The sequence below is a fragment of the Lingula anatina genome, chromosome 1 (genome assembly GCF_051362555.1).
Source record: "Lingula anatina isolate TDL-2025a chromosome 1, LinAna3.0, whole genome shotgun sequence".
Classification (NCBI taxonomy): Eukaryota; Metazoa; Brachiopoda; class Lingulata; order Lingulida; family Lingulidae; genus Lingula; species Lingula anatina.
Genome location: NC_141767.1, coordinates 21,458,587 through 21,475,618, shown reverse-complemented (window position 1 = coordinate 21,475,618; position 17,032 = coordinate 21,458,587). Strand labels below are relative to the sequence as shown.

The 17,032-nt window shown below is 37.6% G+C and overlaps 2 protein-coding genes across 2 annotated transcripts; both read left to right on the top strand.

The window, feature by feature from the left end:
- The first annotated feature begins 847 nt into the window (after nt 1-847).
- On the top strand, nt 848-7,169 carry LOC106178458 (uncharacterized). Its single transcript, XM_087000360.1, is given in 11 exon segments — nt 848-1,205; nt 2,134-2,518; nt 2,777-3,093; nt 3,369-3,616; nt 3,904-4,081; nt 4,084-4,461; nt 4,894-5,066; nt 5,372-5,606; nt 5,908-6,160; nt 6,409-6,549; nt 6,791-7,169. Coding segments are annotated over 11 exon segments (2,382 nt in total). The 5' UTR covers nt 848-1,177; the 3' UTR covers nt 6,837-7,169.
- A 468-nt stretch (nt 7,170-7,637) lies between these two features.
- LOC106178513 (secreted frizzled-related protein 3) lies at nt 7,638-16,971 on the top strand. The gene is made up of 6 exons (XM_013561724.3): nt 7,638-8,424; nt 13,491-13,535; nt 14,254-14,319; nt 14,553-14,824; nt 15,055-15,146; nt 15,373-16,971. Exons 1-6 carry the CDS (start codon nt 7,878-7,880, stop codon nt 15,386-15,388), a joined length of 1,038 nt encoding a protein of 345 aa, XP_013417178.2. The 5' UTR covers nt 7,638-7,877; the 3' UTR covers nt 15,389-16,971.
- The last annotated feature ends 61 nt before the right edge of the window (nt 16,972-17,032 follow it).

Sequence of the window (17,032 nt, the reverse complement as noted above, 5' to 3'; positions counted from 1 at the left end):
GTAGATACTCCAGCGCAGTAGACTACTGCAATCATACTGCAAACATGCTTCAAATCTGCTTCAATTAGGGAGCTAATTAGCATATTTGAAACATGCTTCTATCATGCTGCTAATCTGCTGCATTAATGCTCCTCTCTGTACAAACCTATGTACTTTTTGGAGTAGAATTGCAGTAGGCTATGCTGCATTTCTACTGCAAATATGCTCCACACCACTACTACGTTAATGCTTTTTTGCTACTTCGATACTACTGCATTTTCGTGCGGGTGGTCTTTTAACTACGGAGCGAGGACTGAGTTTTGCGTAGTTCATAACTGTGCCTAGCTTCGTGATTCTATCCCTTTTTTAAACTTAAGGTAAATTTTACAAAAAAGCATCGCAGATTGATTAGAGTTTTAAAAATAAATAAATAAAATCAGCATCTACATGTATTTTGATGATAAAAAACAGTTTCACTGCAAAATGCAGTGTGCAAGTATATCAGTGCATGAGCCGTCTAGAATTACCTTTGTGTCGATATGCTTTGCAAAATTAATATTTTATATTTCAAGCGTGCACAGTTTTCAAAAAAGATTGAAACTTCATTCTATTATTTAACCAAAAATTGCAGTGGGGGGGCCCACAATACCATGGATTGAGTGAGGCATTATCTCATTCAAAAGAACCACGCCGGGGTAACTCATAGCTGTGATGTTTTATGTCAACTTCACATCTCATCACACGAGCGTCTGTTTTTATTTCAACAAGAAAAAAAAAACAGAAATAAAAGAGAGACACTTCAGAACGAAAGAAATGACCACAGAGGGATGGACTGACCTAGCACCTTTCCTCTGTGATTTTCAGCAATGCATTGGAACGTATCTTAGATCTTATCAGTTTTGGCAACAATGTAGCCTCTACCAGGGCCGCAGCTATTATTCTGTGGACATTTTAGCTGTGGCGTGCACTGGACAGAGATTAGCCATCTATTTAACCGGAGACGTATCTGTTAATATCTCGTGAAAAATCAATCTGTGGCCCTGGTTAAGGGTAGCAACAATGCATTTCTCGCGTGATTATTTCACATAACTCGTTGTCGTTTACTGTCCTCAGTCTCTGTAATCAGGCGTGGGCTATCGGCTGACTACTGTACAACTGCACTGACCCCATCATGTTCGCTCTAAGGTGGATTCCGAACATGTTTCTATGGATTGGGATATGTCAAGGTTTGTTATTTCATTTGTATAACAAAATATTCTTGTTACTTGCCTTATTTGAAATTGTCCCAAAGTAACCAACCTTTTCTACATATCCTGCGAAGCCACTGTACTTATTTTTCCCAAATTCAGAGCTTAGCAACATCAAAACTCCTCAAATAAAAAATTCATAAGTCGATATTTTCTTCTGTAATGTATGGGAAGACATGGCGGCAAAAGTTTAGTTAAGGGAAATATTTTAACTAAATTATTTCATCAAAATGGTATTAAATTGTGCACAGACGGACCGAGAAATGATTTGGAAGTTGAAAAAAATGCTGTCCACATTATTTTCATATTATAGAAATACATTTGTGATCAAAATGAAATATGCTCAGACTTTGCACTACATATGACTAAAACTTAAATGCAGGTGCACTAATCCATTATCACTTAATGTCATCATAATTCATGACTTAAATTTCATATTTGTACGAAGTTTAACTTTATATTTGGACTAAGATGAAATTACAATAATTAATATCGGCAGGGAGATTGACGCTCAGGGCGCTCAGTCCGGTTATGAAAACCCGTCCTCATCATAAATGCCGATATGAATAACAAATGAATATAACTCACGATAACATAGGTGATAATGTGCACTTGGGCCACTGTTACAGCCACCAATTTGGCCATTATTAGGTGCAATAATTATTATATTTATTGTTGTTGTTGTTTGTGTATGAATTGATTTATTGTGCTGTCCAGTGCTTTTCTATTTATAAAAGGGTCTTGAAATAAATTCTCGTCCACTTTCTGCTACAAAATTTACATAATCAATACCACATGATATAATTAGCATTAAGCACTGTATTTGGATATGTATCGGAAGGTATGTTCTCTATTTTTCCGTTTTGTTTGTCTTTGCTTTTTAAATTTAAATTTGCGTAATTTGCAGTTGTCAGATGTCAAGGTGACCAGCAGTCCATAGATTACCTGGCCTCTTACCTTCAGGTGCGTTATGACGTCATTGACAACCTCAGGTACGGAGCTTCGGGGTTTCTCGCTCAAATTAACTTCACTAACGTGGGACCAAAACCCATTTCCAAAGGGCACTGGTCTATTTATTTTTGCCATATCAACATGATTGAACCCAACCACCTTCCGAATCCAAATGGTTATATCCTTGGGAATTCGAGTTTGAGGGCGTTTCACGTGAACGGGTGTCTCTTCAAGTTGACTCCTGCAGATTCCTTCAAGACTTTGTTCCCGGGTAAAAGCATAATGGTGCCTTTTAAAGCAGCAAATTGGCAGGTAGCGAGGACCGACATTATGCCGAACTGGTGAGTCTTAAGAATGAACAGCCTTCTACAAATTCATCAATGCCAAACTATGCCCACAGTGGAGCTGGGTGTTTCCAGTATAATTCCATGATATAGTACCGCTTTGTATGTATTATATTTGCAAATTTATAAGTCATATATTGATCAGAAAAATTTATGAACTGGCTTACGTTTTTTATTTAGTTAGTTATCTTATTTATTTTTTTATTTTTGGACATGTCACATGTATTTTCAAAATGTTCGATTTTCATTTGAAAGGTACGTAGCAAGTTCAAAATCTGGAATCTTACCCAAAGTGTTAAAGAGCACTGCTGGGGAGAGTCTGAGTTTTGTGGGGCCCTTCAACACCCCCCAAAAATGGAAAAGATACAGCTTTGATGTATATAATCCCTACACCCCCGAACAAAGATATCACATCAACAGTGAAGTCAGAGATCTTGGCAGCGCGGGAACAAGTATCGTACCATCTCCTGTTGAAATGGTGGCTGACGAAAGCAAGATGGTGGATTTGGGGACGGGGGACTGGGTACTTTTTGCCGACCCTGCGTTCAAGAATGAAGTGGCGTTTTTGACAGGTAGGAGAAATGTTAAGATGTATCTAAATAATTCGAAATAGCCAAGATAACACAAGTTACAATTAGAATAAACTGTTAACTAAAAAAGCCGTTTTATGCGGTGCACTCAGTTTATTTGATACATTTTCCGTTTTTAAAAATTTCTTTTGATTGTTTCGTTTTCCCACGATTTTCATTTTACTTTATTTTTCATTATTTCATATTATATTTTAATTAATTTATTTATCATAAATGTCAATCTATAATTAATTTATTTTTCATTGTAAATTTTTCAGCCAGACTTCACCTTCGCATCGTCCCAAGACCAGCATCAAGTAAATGCATCGCTCTTACACAAGGCCAAGTTGTTATTAATGGACGCGTCAGTAAGAGTTCAGAAGCATATACGCTACACGTCTTTGAGACCAACCAAACAATTCGGATTGTAGCTGCAGGTCCAGCTGGCGCTTTTTATGGTATACAGTCTATACTGAGCCTCCTAGGATGGAGGCTTCAAATACCGGGACTGGATGAGCTCACAGCTGTACGTTAAAGTTTCTTATGTCTGATGCAGGTGTTGAACAGTTCTGTAAAAACCGATTCTGACTGCCCTCTACTGAAAATGATACACGTGATACATAATGAATGATACTGTATAGGAAGTTAAAATCATATGCAAATTAATTTCTGTTTCAGCTCCTACAGTATTTTCAAAATCTTAACAAAAGTTTACTGAAGGCTTATGCTTTTACATAATAATAATAATAATAATAATAATAATAATCTAGTACAGTTGGCTTAGTTAAAGTTATATCTTTCATTTCTCTTCAGGTTGGTTCCAAGCGTTGTCACACCCTTGATGAGAGAACTTGCATACTCCCCCAGCTTGGTTCCCTGCCCAATGGTACCGGGTCAGGGAGCGGTCACTACACAGTAAAAGACTACAAGTCGTTGATTTTGTACGCTAAAGCGAGACACATCTCCGTGCATCCGGAGTTCGATATGCCAGGGCTATTAAAGCCACACAAGCAAGATATTATAACAAACTGGCCCAAAACGCCTCGGTTGCGGAAGCCTCGAAGTTTCTCTTGTCGGAACTGAATGACACATCCCGGTATCTCTCAGTCCAACACTTCACTGATGACGCTGTGAACCCGTGTATCAACTCCACTCTTACCTTCATCAAGTTCCTTGTAAAAAGTACACTGGATTTACACGCCCCTTATCAACCGCTGAAATCGTTTCATTACGGTGGGGATGAGGTCTCCACAGGAGCGTGGGTGAATTCTAGCGCGTGTCGCCCTCTGTTGCCATCTCCGAACCCTACTCCTGAAGAAGTTAAGCGGTTCTTGAAGAAGCTTCTGTTAAAAGCCGTATCCAATACAACAGGTCCATTTTGCTTTTAAGTTATGTACGGTTTTTAAAATATTTTATAAAATATAAAGGTTGTTACCGTCTTGATTGTTTATAACAAATATTGTATGTTAAAAGAACGAGTTTGGATGCGTTTAATGATGTCGTTCCATGCACTAATATTTAAACCAGATATTTCTTTAAAAAAATACCCGGGTTACGATTCAGATGTTCTTTTCTGGCCCAGATACTCAATTTAACAGCTTGACTAGGTATCTACACGTGTAGTGCTTTATGGTAAAGTTTTATTAGAATATGAATTTCTATTTTTTAAATAGTAATAATCCTCTTTCATAATATTCACATTGACTGTAAACTTTTTGTGATAAATTCAGTAGTTATATAGTAATTTTATGTTTTTTTTTTTTTTTTTTGAGTATTTGAAATCTAATATCTCCCTTTTTGTAGCGCGTTACGGTATCTACCTTTACGCCTGGGAGGACGGGCTGATGTCTGATACAGACACGCCATATCCCCGGTCTATTTTATTCAACAAGCAAGTCATAGCAGACGTTTGGCAAAATATTTGGGAATGGGGCGTAGCCAACCGAGCATACAAATTGGCGAATGCCGGATACCAGGTATGTTTTTTTTTAATATATAGGTGTTGTTTTACTTCACATTTGAGTAATGCTGTAGAGATTACCATTTCCTTTAGGTATTTGAATAAGAGTAGTTTATGGTGTAAATCATGGACATTTTATTTTGGAAATGAAACAATTTTAGCGATTCAGATCTGACAGTACATCTGACTTAAAAACAAAAATTGACACCAAATTGACATTGACTGACAATTAATTGACATATATTTACATAAACTGACATAAACCGCACATAAATTTTGTTTCACTCCGTATTGAGCCGCTCAAGCTCTTCTCCATTTCAGGTAGTAATGTCACAAGCAACTCACTTATATTTTGATCACCCGCAAGAGCCAGACCCAGAAGAGCGCGGCTTTTACTGGGCCACTCGTTTCACAGACACCAAAAAAGTGTTTGGTTTTCTTCCCGATAACTTATACGCCAACGCGGACTTCAAAAGATCTGGGGAACCAATCACGGAAAAAGAGCTGTGTAAAACCGGACAGTGTGTTCCTTTACAAAAACCAGAAAACATCCTAGGTAAAATCTTAAATGTATTATTCTAATATTTTATTCCATTTTGTTCAGTCAGTATTTGCACAGAGGTTCAAAACTTACGGCGTTTGATTATTTAGATTCATTATAATCTAGTGGGATCTTTCTCCTCCTGCCCATTAAGTATGATGTTATAACTCTCTCTTAAAATGAAAAAATCATTATTCACCGGGCGATGATGTTTTCCATTTACAGTAACAGTGCAGTTGGTTTAATTCTGAATTACACCATTTGGAATTAGTTAACAGTGACTGGTTCCCAATCGTAAAGTTTTCGTATCACACAGGAATGCAAGGCAACATATGGAGTGAGACTGTCAGAACCAGCGGTCATCTTCACGAGATGTTATTTCCCCGCGTGGTGGCGCTGGCTGAGAGGGCGTGGCATAAAGCACGATGGGAAAGTATCACAGATAAGGCTTCGAGGGATCAAGAAATGCTGAAAGACTGGGAGCGCTTTGCAAACGTACTTGGTTATAAGGAATTGCCGCGCCTTGAGTATTTTGGAGTAAAACATTACTTGCCGCTACCTGGAGCGCGGTATGTTTGAATTTAAGATAATGTTTTTCAGTTTTTTACTTTTTTAAATTGTAGTTAATGTATTTTTTGCATCGAGGTTTTTATTTTAGATATTATTAAAATTCTAAACTAAAATCAAATTAAAGATTAAAATCAGTTAGAGCAAGACAAGACCGCCAGTGCTTGTTATGAAGACAGAATAGTTTTAATATTGACAAAATAAATAATACAAAGCCACATCTTTTAAACCTTATGGGCTTCTTTTTTAGTATCAAGGATAAAACTCTAGAGGCCAACATTGCTTTCCCCGGCTATCAGATTCAGTATACAGATGATAAGTCTAAAACGTGGATGGATTATAGTCAGCCAGTTCAGCTGAACAATATTGGACCTATCTACCTGAGGAGCAGGTGAGGTTATGTTGAGCTTAAAGGATATGGGGAGCGTAGTTCAATGAATTTCAGACACCGTCACACAACTCTGTAATGCAGTGAATCACCTACTTGTTGATTTTAATTAGGGTGGGTCTTACTCAGGTCCATTTTTTTCTAACAATTTCTTATTTCAAGTGTAAAATTTGAATTGAAACTTTGTACTGAATGTGACTTACTTTTGCTTCCACGTCTCTTAAAAGAATTCCTTTTAATTCAGATCGAAAAATGGACGCACGAGTCGATGGATCATTCTCAAAAGCTAAACCATGACGACTGCTGTATACAAGCAGCGGTCATATTGCAGTAGATGTGTTTTTCACGATTTCACATTGTGACTGTGTCAGAATTTTCCACTCCTGCTGCAACTGAAGGCATCTGCTTTGATGGAGACAGTGCCAAGTATTTCGTTGACACAAACTAGTGAAGAAGATTATGTGTTTCAACTATTTTGTTTTTAAAAAACATCTTACAATTGTACGTTTGTTGTGAACAGATACAACTCTTTTTCATATCCTGTTTAAATAAATGATATTTTTTTCCGTTTTCATTTGTGCTCGATTAAGTATCACAAATAAAAGGAGCTAAATTGGCTGAAACCAGTATCTGTCTATTTTCTATAACACTGCCAGTCTGTTGCATCTAACGGATCTTGACTGTGAAATTTAGTCACGGTTATATGATTTTACACAGTGATTTATAGAAGAGATGTAATAAATCCCCCAGACAGCGCGTTCCTCTGCACTTGAAAGCCATGATTGTGTTAACACAACAGGAGAGGTACTATAAATTGCTTTCAGTTAAAAGCCACCTTAACTTTAAATACTGTAAAGGTTCCAATTAAAATTATTTGTGTTAATACGTAAACTTTTATTGCTCACTCTTCTCTGTGTGTAAGTAATCCTATTCTTTTGACAGTAGCGTATTCATTTGAACTACACCCAAGGTTACTGAAATACAAGACCTAGACGTCTTATCTGTTTCCTTGAATTTATTTTCCACCAAGAGTAAAATCTCTTTTGATTCGGCTGATTCTGCGCATCCCACATCTCGAGGCGGGGGTGTGACGTCACAGGGAGCAGAAGATTGATTTCGGCCTTTTGCTCCCAGTATTTGATTGCACTCGGTCGCTGCGAGCTCCGGTTTCGCGGCAGGAACGCTATCTAGCAAATTAAAGTTTATGTGAGTTTGTCATAATAACTTTACCATAATGTCACTTAGAGAGAACGCAACCCAATCAGTTAGCGAGAGTACGATGAACGGTGCAAGACATTATTTCAAGTTGCGCAACCGGGATACATTATGCTATGGCTCGGACTAATTTCATAGAAAACAACGTTTTTACTCAAAAAGATATCCAGTCAGTGGCACTGGGAAAAATTGTCGGACACAGCCGGGACATGATGAAGTTGTCTATAATGTTACTGCTCATATCGCACCTTGCCACCTCCTCGATTTATTTCGGCGAGACGGCCAAGTGTGAGCCGGTGCGTATGCCTATGTGCGCGGACATGCCGTATAACATGACACGGATGCCGAATTTGCTTCACCACAGCACGCAGGAAAACGCCATTCTGGCCATTGAACAGTATGAGGAACTCGTGAACGCGAGCTGCAGTGATGCCCTGGTGTTCTTCCTCTGTTCAATGTACGCGCCTATCTGTGCTGTGGATTTTCAGTCGGAGCCTATACCGCCATGTCGGAGTGTGTGCGAGCGCTCACGCCAAGGCTGTGAGCCCCTGATGAACGAATACAACGTCTCGTGGCCGGAGAGCCTTAACTGTAACAGGCTCCCAATGTACGACAGAGGAGTTTGTATATCTCCGGAGGCTATCGTGTCCACAATGCCGTCAGGTCAGTGTGTTTTTGTATTGGGTTCAAATGTAGATTTTACCTATTTTCATATTTGATTTATTTAATTTCCAGTGGTTCTATTTAGTAAATGTGTAGTATTTTTAAATCAAAATGTAGCCTACGCCTCAGGTCAGGATCAATATTGCCAGTATTTTTCCATTGGTTTTTGATAGACATAAATTACAGGTGTCTTTCTGTGTTGAATGATTTGCGACTGGAAAATGAATGTCGATGTGAAGTTAATTCCCTCTTACTGTTAAACATTCTTTATCTCCGTCCAGCCTACGTTCTTATTATTAGCTTTTGCGTAGGCTAACGCTTTCACAAACTATCAATTAAAATCGCATAAAAGATATGTATGTTATTCAGACTGTTGTATAGTATTCTTACAATCCCCCTATCCCTTAACTGCGGTTTTGTCTGCGGCATGTCAATAATTTTAGCAATTTGCTGAGTGAACGTCCCAACTTCTTGATCTTGCTCATAAATCAATTTGTGTGAGTTTTTTTCATGCTGCTACTGTGTAGATAACAGTCCTAGCGATGACGTGTCGAAAAAAAAATTCCAATTACTGAACTGTCTGGTTCTGGGAGCTACGGTTAGTCTCACTAAAGATTTATAGGAACCTTTACTTAACGGTGTCACTGTCTCGGGTTAGACTCTAAATCAGAGTCCAATGTATTGGTAATTATTTGCTTTAGCGGAGCAGATTGCTCAATTACTGATAAAGTAAACGCTAACATTTTTTACGACGTTGGCTATTTCCAGGCTGATTGAAAAAATCGATGTTTTGCGTGTGTGTGTGTGTGTGTGAGTGTGTATTAACCATAAAGGCAGTACTGTTAGAAATAGAGTATCTAGCTTCATTTTACACGGTTGAGATCTGACTGAAAACCAAACGCTGACTGAAATCCAAATGCTTTTCGTTTCTCGATAGATTTGTTTCCATCTGTTTTATCAAAACTACAGGAGTGTTACATTAGGCTTACCGCGTGTCTGACTCTGAAATCGGATGCAATTTCCATTTTTTTGTAAAGCAACAGTCACTCCAACTTAGAGGCAACTAACAAAGTATCTCCTTTACAGGGATCAAATGTATACGTGTTCTTTTGATCTCACCGCGAGCTACATTGTCGCCTCTAGTTCGGCTCCTCTTACCTGTTTCAGGTAACTAATGTACAAATTACAAATAAAGAGTACACTTTTTAAACCTTCCTTAAACGTTAGCTAAGAGAATACCTGCTTTATTTTGTAACGCAAAACGCAATTGTCATTTTTTTTCCATCGCAACGACAAAGGCAAGAAGTTTGATCTTTATTCCTATTGCACTTCAAGGTTAAAAGCATCATTTATCTGTGGCAGCAACAATGAAGTTGAGAGCCCCTGAGATGTATTCAACTATCACAAATAATAGTGTACCGGCCACTTAGTCTATACTACCGAGTTAAGACAATCTGTTTAACGGACCTACACCACTATAACATCCATTCTTGCAATTAATACCTCATTTGTGTTATATGTAGCTTTAGTTTTAGAGACCACGATGAGAGCCGGTTTCTTCATACTCACACATTTATATTTGCGATAAACGTGTTAATGTAGAGATATGAAAATGAAATAGCTGGCACGCATCGGAACCGAAGAAGGACAACAAGGACTAAAGATTCCGAAAACGCGGTAAATTTTATAAAGGGCTGATACCTTGGAGATATCACAAAAGTGAACAACTATCAGTTAAGTAAACAAGTGCCTCCTCCGCCACCCCAAAAACAAATGTCAACAAGTAAAGATCTGTCAATAACGTGATGAAAATACACGCAACAGCGTCAGTGGTTTATAGTAAGAGACTGCAGTTCAGAAAGTCGTACACTTTGTATTCAGCGTTTGCGTTTTGAACGTGAAACAGGACATGTAACAATAGCATAAAACACGATGATGTAATTTCTGCGTAAAGTTATACCACATTTTAACACTAAATCCAGCTCTCTTTAAATGCCAAGCCGCAACTGAACTGTTGTTTTTAAGTAATCTTAATAACTTTTACATTACCAAATAGCTGGATGCGAGTCGTTAAAAGCATGCCTTATTTGATTGTTATTCCTATTCAGCGTTCCTCTCTTTTCTTAATTCCCTAAAACTAAGGAACCTAACAGCAAAAACATGATTGGAAAAAAACCTTTGACTTTTTCTCAAGCGTTAGGTGTTGCTTTTTTATTTTGTTCGGAAGCCAGTAGTACGTTACTGGGGTCTAGCACTCCTATATAACCCCTTGTGTTGTTCAATTTCTGTCAGGTTTCGCGTAGTATTTAGGAAAATAATTCATGTCTTCTGAAATGTTATCTCCAGTGAGAGACATATACTACATGACCCCGCGCGTGATTGTATCGTCGTTACACTGAATCGGTACACAGGTAGGACTCGTTCTCTTTTTTCGTCAGAGCTTTATGTAAAAAAAAGAGTGAGTTATCGATTACTTATGTTGTCACATTCGTCTGACCGGTCTGTATATGAATGTCACCGAGGCAGAGATGAGTGTATAGAAAAGTAAGAAGAGTGTCTCGCCAGGTCGAAAATGTGAGCTCAGCTCTATAAATTGGAGGAGAATAGTGATTGCTTTGAAGGGTTTAGGTTAATATTCGTAATATTCGGGTTGTTTTGTTTTTGTTTTTTAGCCTTAAAACTGGCTTTTTGACGGTAATTTTTCTTAAATAAAGTGCAGTAATCACTGAATTGCATGTAGGCAAAATCTAATCCTACTCAAATCTATAAGAATGGAGGAGGCGAACTCGTTTAACATCATATTTATGTGGCCCAAAGTACTTTGTAGTCAATTTTTAATTATAGTAAGACGTCAGCAATAGTATAAGTTTCCAAACAAGTGGTCTGAAATGTCTAAAAACTTTATGTTTCAGTTTGACCCGGTTAAATTTAGGCGAAACATGATCTGACAGCATTTCCAGTCCTGTTTATAACAAGTTGAATCACGTCTTTCCCACTGGCTGTTGTCGGTACAGTGTCGTAGAGAAAACATTGTTAAGAGCCAGACAGAAATACATTTTAAAACCACGGGGGCAAAAATGAAAGTTACGCATACTCAGAAGTTTCCACCAAAACAGTGGGAAAGTCTCACAGACGTAACACCGCTGGAGATCATGTTGTTGCATTGTATTGAATTTGTTTTTAAAAGCGTGACAAAAAAATTGAAAAGGTGGAACTTCAATTATAAGGACAATGAAAGGGATGTCAGAGAATCTGAGAAAAGAATCTGTAAAGCTCGGAAAATATTGACGAATGTTGTCCGCTTCATCATTGAGTGAAATCGGCTTTCCCTTTTTAGAGAAAAAAAAACGCATCTATAGATGTAGTGCGTAAATGGCGCAGTAAGATGTAATTATGCCTTGGTACAGAATCTGAATGCGTTATATATTTCAATAATTTGCAGAGTTCGTATGTTTCAAAATTTTCAAGGCAAAAAATGAAATAGAATGAAATAACGACTTTATACTAAGTGCAACGAAAGCGATAGAGCTAGAACTTTTTTTAATTAAATCGACAAAAAATGATTACGATGATGATGATAATTCTTGAATGTTCATTGAAAAGTCTGAGAGCACAAAGAGCTGTTTGGGAACAAAACATTGAGATACATTTTATCTTCAAAAGTCGTTTCAAAGCCACAATTTTGGACTCTGTCATTCACAGAAAGAAAATTGAAAAAAAGGTTTAACGATTTGATAGATTACTGGAGCTACTTTGCAATTAATACAAATGCGTAGGTGTTTCGCCCATTCAGTGAGACACACGTTTTTGGCATATTGTGTAAAGCTTCATCTTTCATCTTAACCTTTCTTGCACTCTGTCATTGGAAGTCGTTACCTCAGCAAAACGAAGTTCACGCCATATAAACATAAAGTGAACTTATGATCAAGAATGTTATTAATTTGTTACTTTATAAACAACTTTATTCTGATTATAGAATTCATTATGTATCTGATCATGATCTATTCGGTCCATGGCAAAGTGCGAAAGAATTTTTCTACAGTAAGAATTGCCATTGTTGTAGTTTAGTATTGCAACGAAATCACGAAATAAGGAAGAGAAAGGGGATTGCAGTACTCAACGTGTCTCTTTTCGTTTTTTTTTTTTTTTTTTTTTGTTTTTTTTTTTTTGTTTTTTTTCAAGCAAAGGTCAGGGAATTGGACATTCACCATTTACATTAAAAGGCCAGACAATAACATGAACTGGTGTTTTTGTCCAATCAGCTGCTGTCAAAAGAAGAAACATTTTTTTCTTTCGACGTGTCGGACATGAACTGAGGCTGATCAAGCTAACAACAGAATAAACAAAGGCAGGAGCCGCTCATTATCCGCGGACTTTGATCGCACTAATGCAATGGCGGGGATCCAGTGCCCACCGACTATTTTTATGAAATTTCCATCCACAATCATGTGGTACAATTTACAGCAACTTCCTGTTGAACCCCGGTCTGAAGTTCTCTCAGTGCAGATTATCTGGTACTGTATCAATCCAGATCTCTGCCATGGTTGCCATGGTTGGTTCTCGCTTGCCTTGGATGACTTGGATGGGGTTCTGAACGAAACTTTGAAAGATTTTTTTTTGTACAGGGTTGGTTTTAGGCTGCAAGTACTTGTATTTTTACTGTCTCTTTCAATCTTTTTCATTTCTGAATTCTGAACATTGAGCTACATTTTCACGCAATAGAAAACAAGAATACCTGATATAAAAGCATATGGGTGGTAGGGTGCTGTGACATGTTGTGTGTGTGTGTGTGTGTGTGTGTGTGTGTTAGGGGGGTATGAGAGGCTTACAGCAAAAACTAATGAGAGAGAGAGAGAGAGAAAGAGAGAGAGTGTGTGTGTGTGTGTGTGTGTGTGTGTGTGTTTGTGTGTGTTGGGGGTAGTTCCCCTTCGATTCTGTACATAGAAAGAGCAAGGTGGAAACTCGCGGTCCCCACGAATCCCATAATATTACCATGGGGAAATCACCACTGCCAGAGATCAAGTTTGCACGGTTTTTGCTGTATCTAATTATTCCCTCAATTTCAGACACAGGTAAGGAGCCAAAAGAGAAGCATCAAGTTAGAAACGCAGGTAAGCTTGACGTTTATCAAAATTTTATGCTATGCTATGTATTTGTATAAAGCCTATCTTTAAGCAAGCACGAAAACTTACATGTTTTTTAAACAATAGTCATCGTTACATCCAAGCAAAATTAATGGAGAATTACCATCGGATGTGGCTCAGGCCCTGTTCATAGTCATGCATTCCGCCTTGGCTCAGAAATTCAATTAATTTGATCAGTATGAAACAATCTAGGCACGGGCCGGTGAACCTAATGTGTTTAAGTGTCATTTAAGGTCAGTTATGTCTGCGGAGTACGGTCCGTACACGTGTAAAGCATTATGGCCATATTTTTTATTCCAAAATTTTTATGGTGCACGTCTTTTGATAGACGTTAGCTTCAAGCACCAAGTCTATTTCACTGTTGTGGTTCGTAAATAGTAAACCTACAGTAGCAGGTGTCTTTGACGTCAAAAGTGAAAATTTGGTTTGTGCACGTATTAAATAAAATTTATAGGTTTTACATCTATCTCCTTGCAATTTGGAAATGTTTGAAAGTACTCGTCCTTTCCAATGATGATGCCGTTTACTGAGCTTTAACAGTCGCATAATAAAATTCCTCAATGGAAAACTGACAAGTCTGTTAAATTTATGAGAGAATGGATGGTTTCATCATAGTTTGTTACCAATATTTTCGATAAGTGGGGCGATTGCTTTCATTTGCTCTCAGCCATTTTCTTTGTTTCAGATTGCAACTGTCCAAAGAAAAGTAAATTAAAGAAAAAACAGTATCTAAGTAAAAAATACGAATATGGTAAGTCTTTTTTAAAACTTGCTACTGCACTAAATGCCTAAACATGTGGTACAGAGTCTCCCTCCCTTCCTTCATCTCTCTCTCTCTCACACACACACCCACACACAAACACACACACACGCCATAAACACACTCGTATTGTTTTTTCAACTGGCATTTTGAATGAAACAAGCCTATCTTCGGTATATTATGATAATTTGCCTTGGCTGACGGTGAATAATCTTCCTTTCCAGTGGTCCACGGTGTATTCAAGGAGCAGAAAGCCATCTATGACCACGCAGTGACTGTGATAGATGTGAAAGAAGTTTTGAAAAATGGAGAGGTGGAAATAAAGCCTCAAACTCAAGTCCAGCTGTGGACTAAAGGAATGTGTGTCTGTGCTAAGGTGGAGGCGAACAAGGAATATCTCTTTCTCGGCCACGAAGATAAAGTGACTAAAAGACTGCTTCTGAATGACGACGCCCTTGTATTGAAATGGAAAAAGAAGGTGGCGAAAAAATTAAAGGTAAGATTGCCTTAACAGCCTTCTGAATGTTTTTAAGCCTTCGATTATATACTGAAATATCAAAACCCGCACCAATTAATGTTAAGATGACCTCCATTTGCGTTGGAACTAAGACACTTGTTTCGTTTTAGTCAATCTTTTCTATGAGACAGTCGGTAATTGGCAATACAAGTTTTTCATAATTAAAGGTCTGATGGTACCATTGGCTTATTAACGTGGTCTTATTTTAGAGATGGGAAAGCCGGAAAAGACGAAGCCGAGGTCGAGGGAAAAGCAGAAAAAAGAAGGGAAATTCTGGAAAACGTAGCAGACAAGGAAGCAGGTAAAAAGAAATACACGCATGTTGCGTCCACACACTTTCTTCATGTAGTAATGCTTCCTAAATTGCAATTGTAAGTACTTTTATCTTTAACTTCACACGCAAAAATATGATTTAAAAGCTGTGAACTTACTCTTTGCTTTATTGTTTTCCAATTAATATCCTATGCAATATGGTCCGTTACTGGTAGAACTGGGCAATAATTTAATGTGATTGTTTTTTTTTGTAGTTCTAGGAAAGAATAATGTGATACCGTATAGTGTGATGAAATAAGTGGAATATTTTGTGGTGCGAAGAGAAACTTGTGGTTGTAATCTTTTGACCCACTGCTACCATTTGGAAGACTGAAAACAACATATATACAAATTCCAGAAGAAATTGTTCTAACGAAATGTTTTCGTTCATAATTCATGCTGGAAAATACCATGCAAGAAGGATGGAATACATCCACTCCTTTCTGTCATATAATGTACGGAAACCTTCGCTGATGAAAACTTTGGTGGCTTTTGTGGCGAACTGCGCTCGTCCTTTCCGCCAAGTTTTTAATCACTGCATAGGAGAACTAAAAGGTTGCTCTGGTCATTTCTTGTATGATAACCCTTAACCAACTTTGAGACAATTACGTATTAAAGTTTGCTTCAAGTTTTAAAGACTATGTATAGCTTTGACACTATGTTTCTGCCGTAGTCTATAATTTACTGGTGGGTCCAGGATTTTGCTGAAGGAGGGCACAAGGATAAACCAAAAGTTTGTCTCGTTTCGTTCTCCTCCTCTGGGTCCGCCAATGCAAGTGTTGTCACGAGTCTACAGTCTAACTGTCATTTTAAAATGACTATTGTTATTGAGACAGATAATATATATATATATATATATACATATTTAAAAATGTTACTACACCTAATCCCGGGATGTTACAGAATTGTGGTGGAACGCTGTCAAAAACAAGTTCACTGAGTGTTCGATTGTCTCAGCAGTGAATGTACGGGCAAGATGATGCGCTTTGAAGATGCTTCAAACTATCTTGTGAGGAAACTGCCTGAAAGTAAATCCTTGTGACAAAGATGGCTGAAAACAGATTTACAATGTTGTTGTGGATATCAAAAAAGGCTTGATTTGGTTTCAAAATGATCGCACAACTTTGCCAATCGGTTGTTGTGTTGTTGTCCACTACGGACTTTTCAAGGACCAAATGGATGGGGTTGTTTTTCATCCTGTAAAATTACATACACAGTGGTGGCACAGGAGAAAGGTAATAGCTGATAATGTAAAAAACTTATTGGCTGGAGTGATAGGTGTAATATATTAAATTCTTGACAAATGGAATGTTGTCTCTGGAAACGATTTAAGCTTCAATCAAGGTCTAAATTTCGGCTGTTAAAGTCTGTCCTGTCTCATGTTGCGACAACAATATCCTTGACTCATTTGGACATTTTTATCATCGAGGCAAAAAAATCTCCGTCTCAAGTGATAGAAAGTCTGATAGGGTAGTTTCATTAACAGATTTAACATTCATCATTTATAGTATATCATTCATGTTTTTTTTGTGCTGCACACATGGTGTTTACACTAGTATAAGCTTATTTGTAAAACGGTAGTTGTATCTCCAGTGATAAGTGACGATAGATTTATGTACAGTATTTTGAGTGAACAAGCATATTTAGTATGCCTTTATTTATTGACATCAACACGACTGAATTACTTGACGATTAGTTGCAATTGGAAAAACTTAATTGCATCGGGTTTGCTTTAAGTCTCGTGGGAGTACGTGAAAGATATTTGAAATTTTAAGAATCTGTGCTTCTAATAAAGGAACAATATTTAAAACAAACATTGAATAACTTGTCGTATATATTTTTAGGGTCACGTAATGAATTTGTGTTTAACTGTTC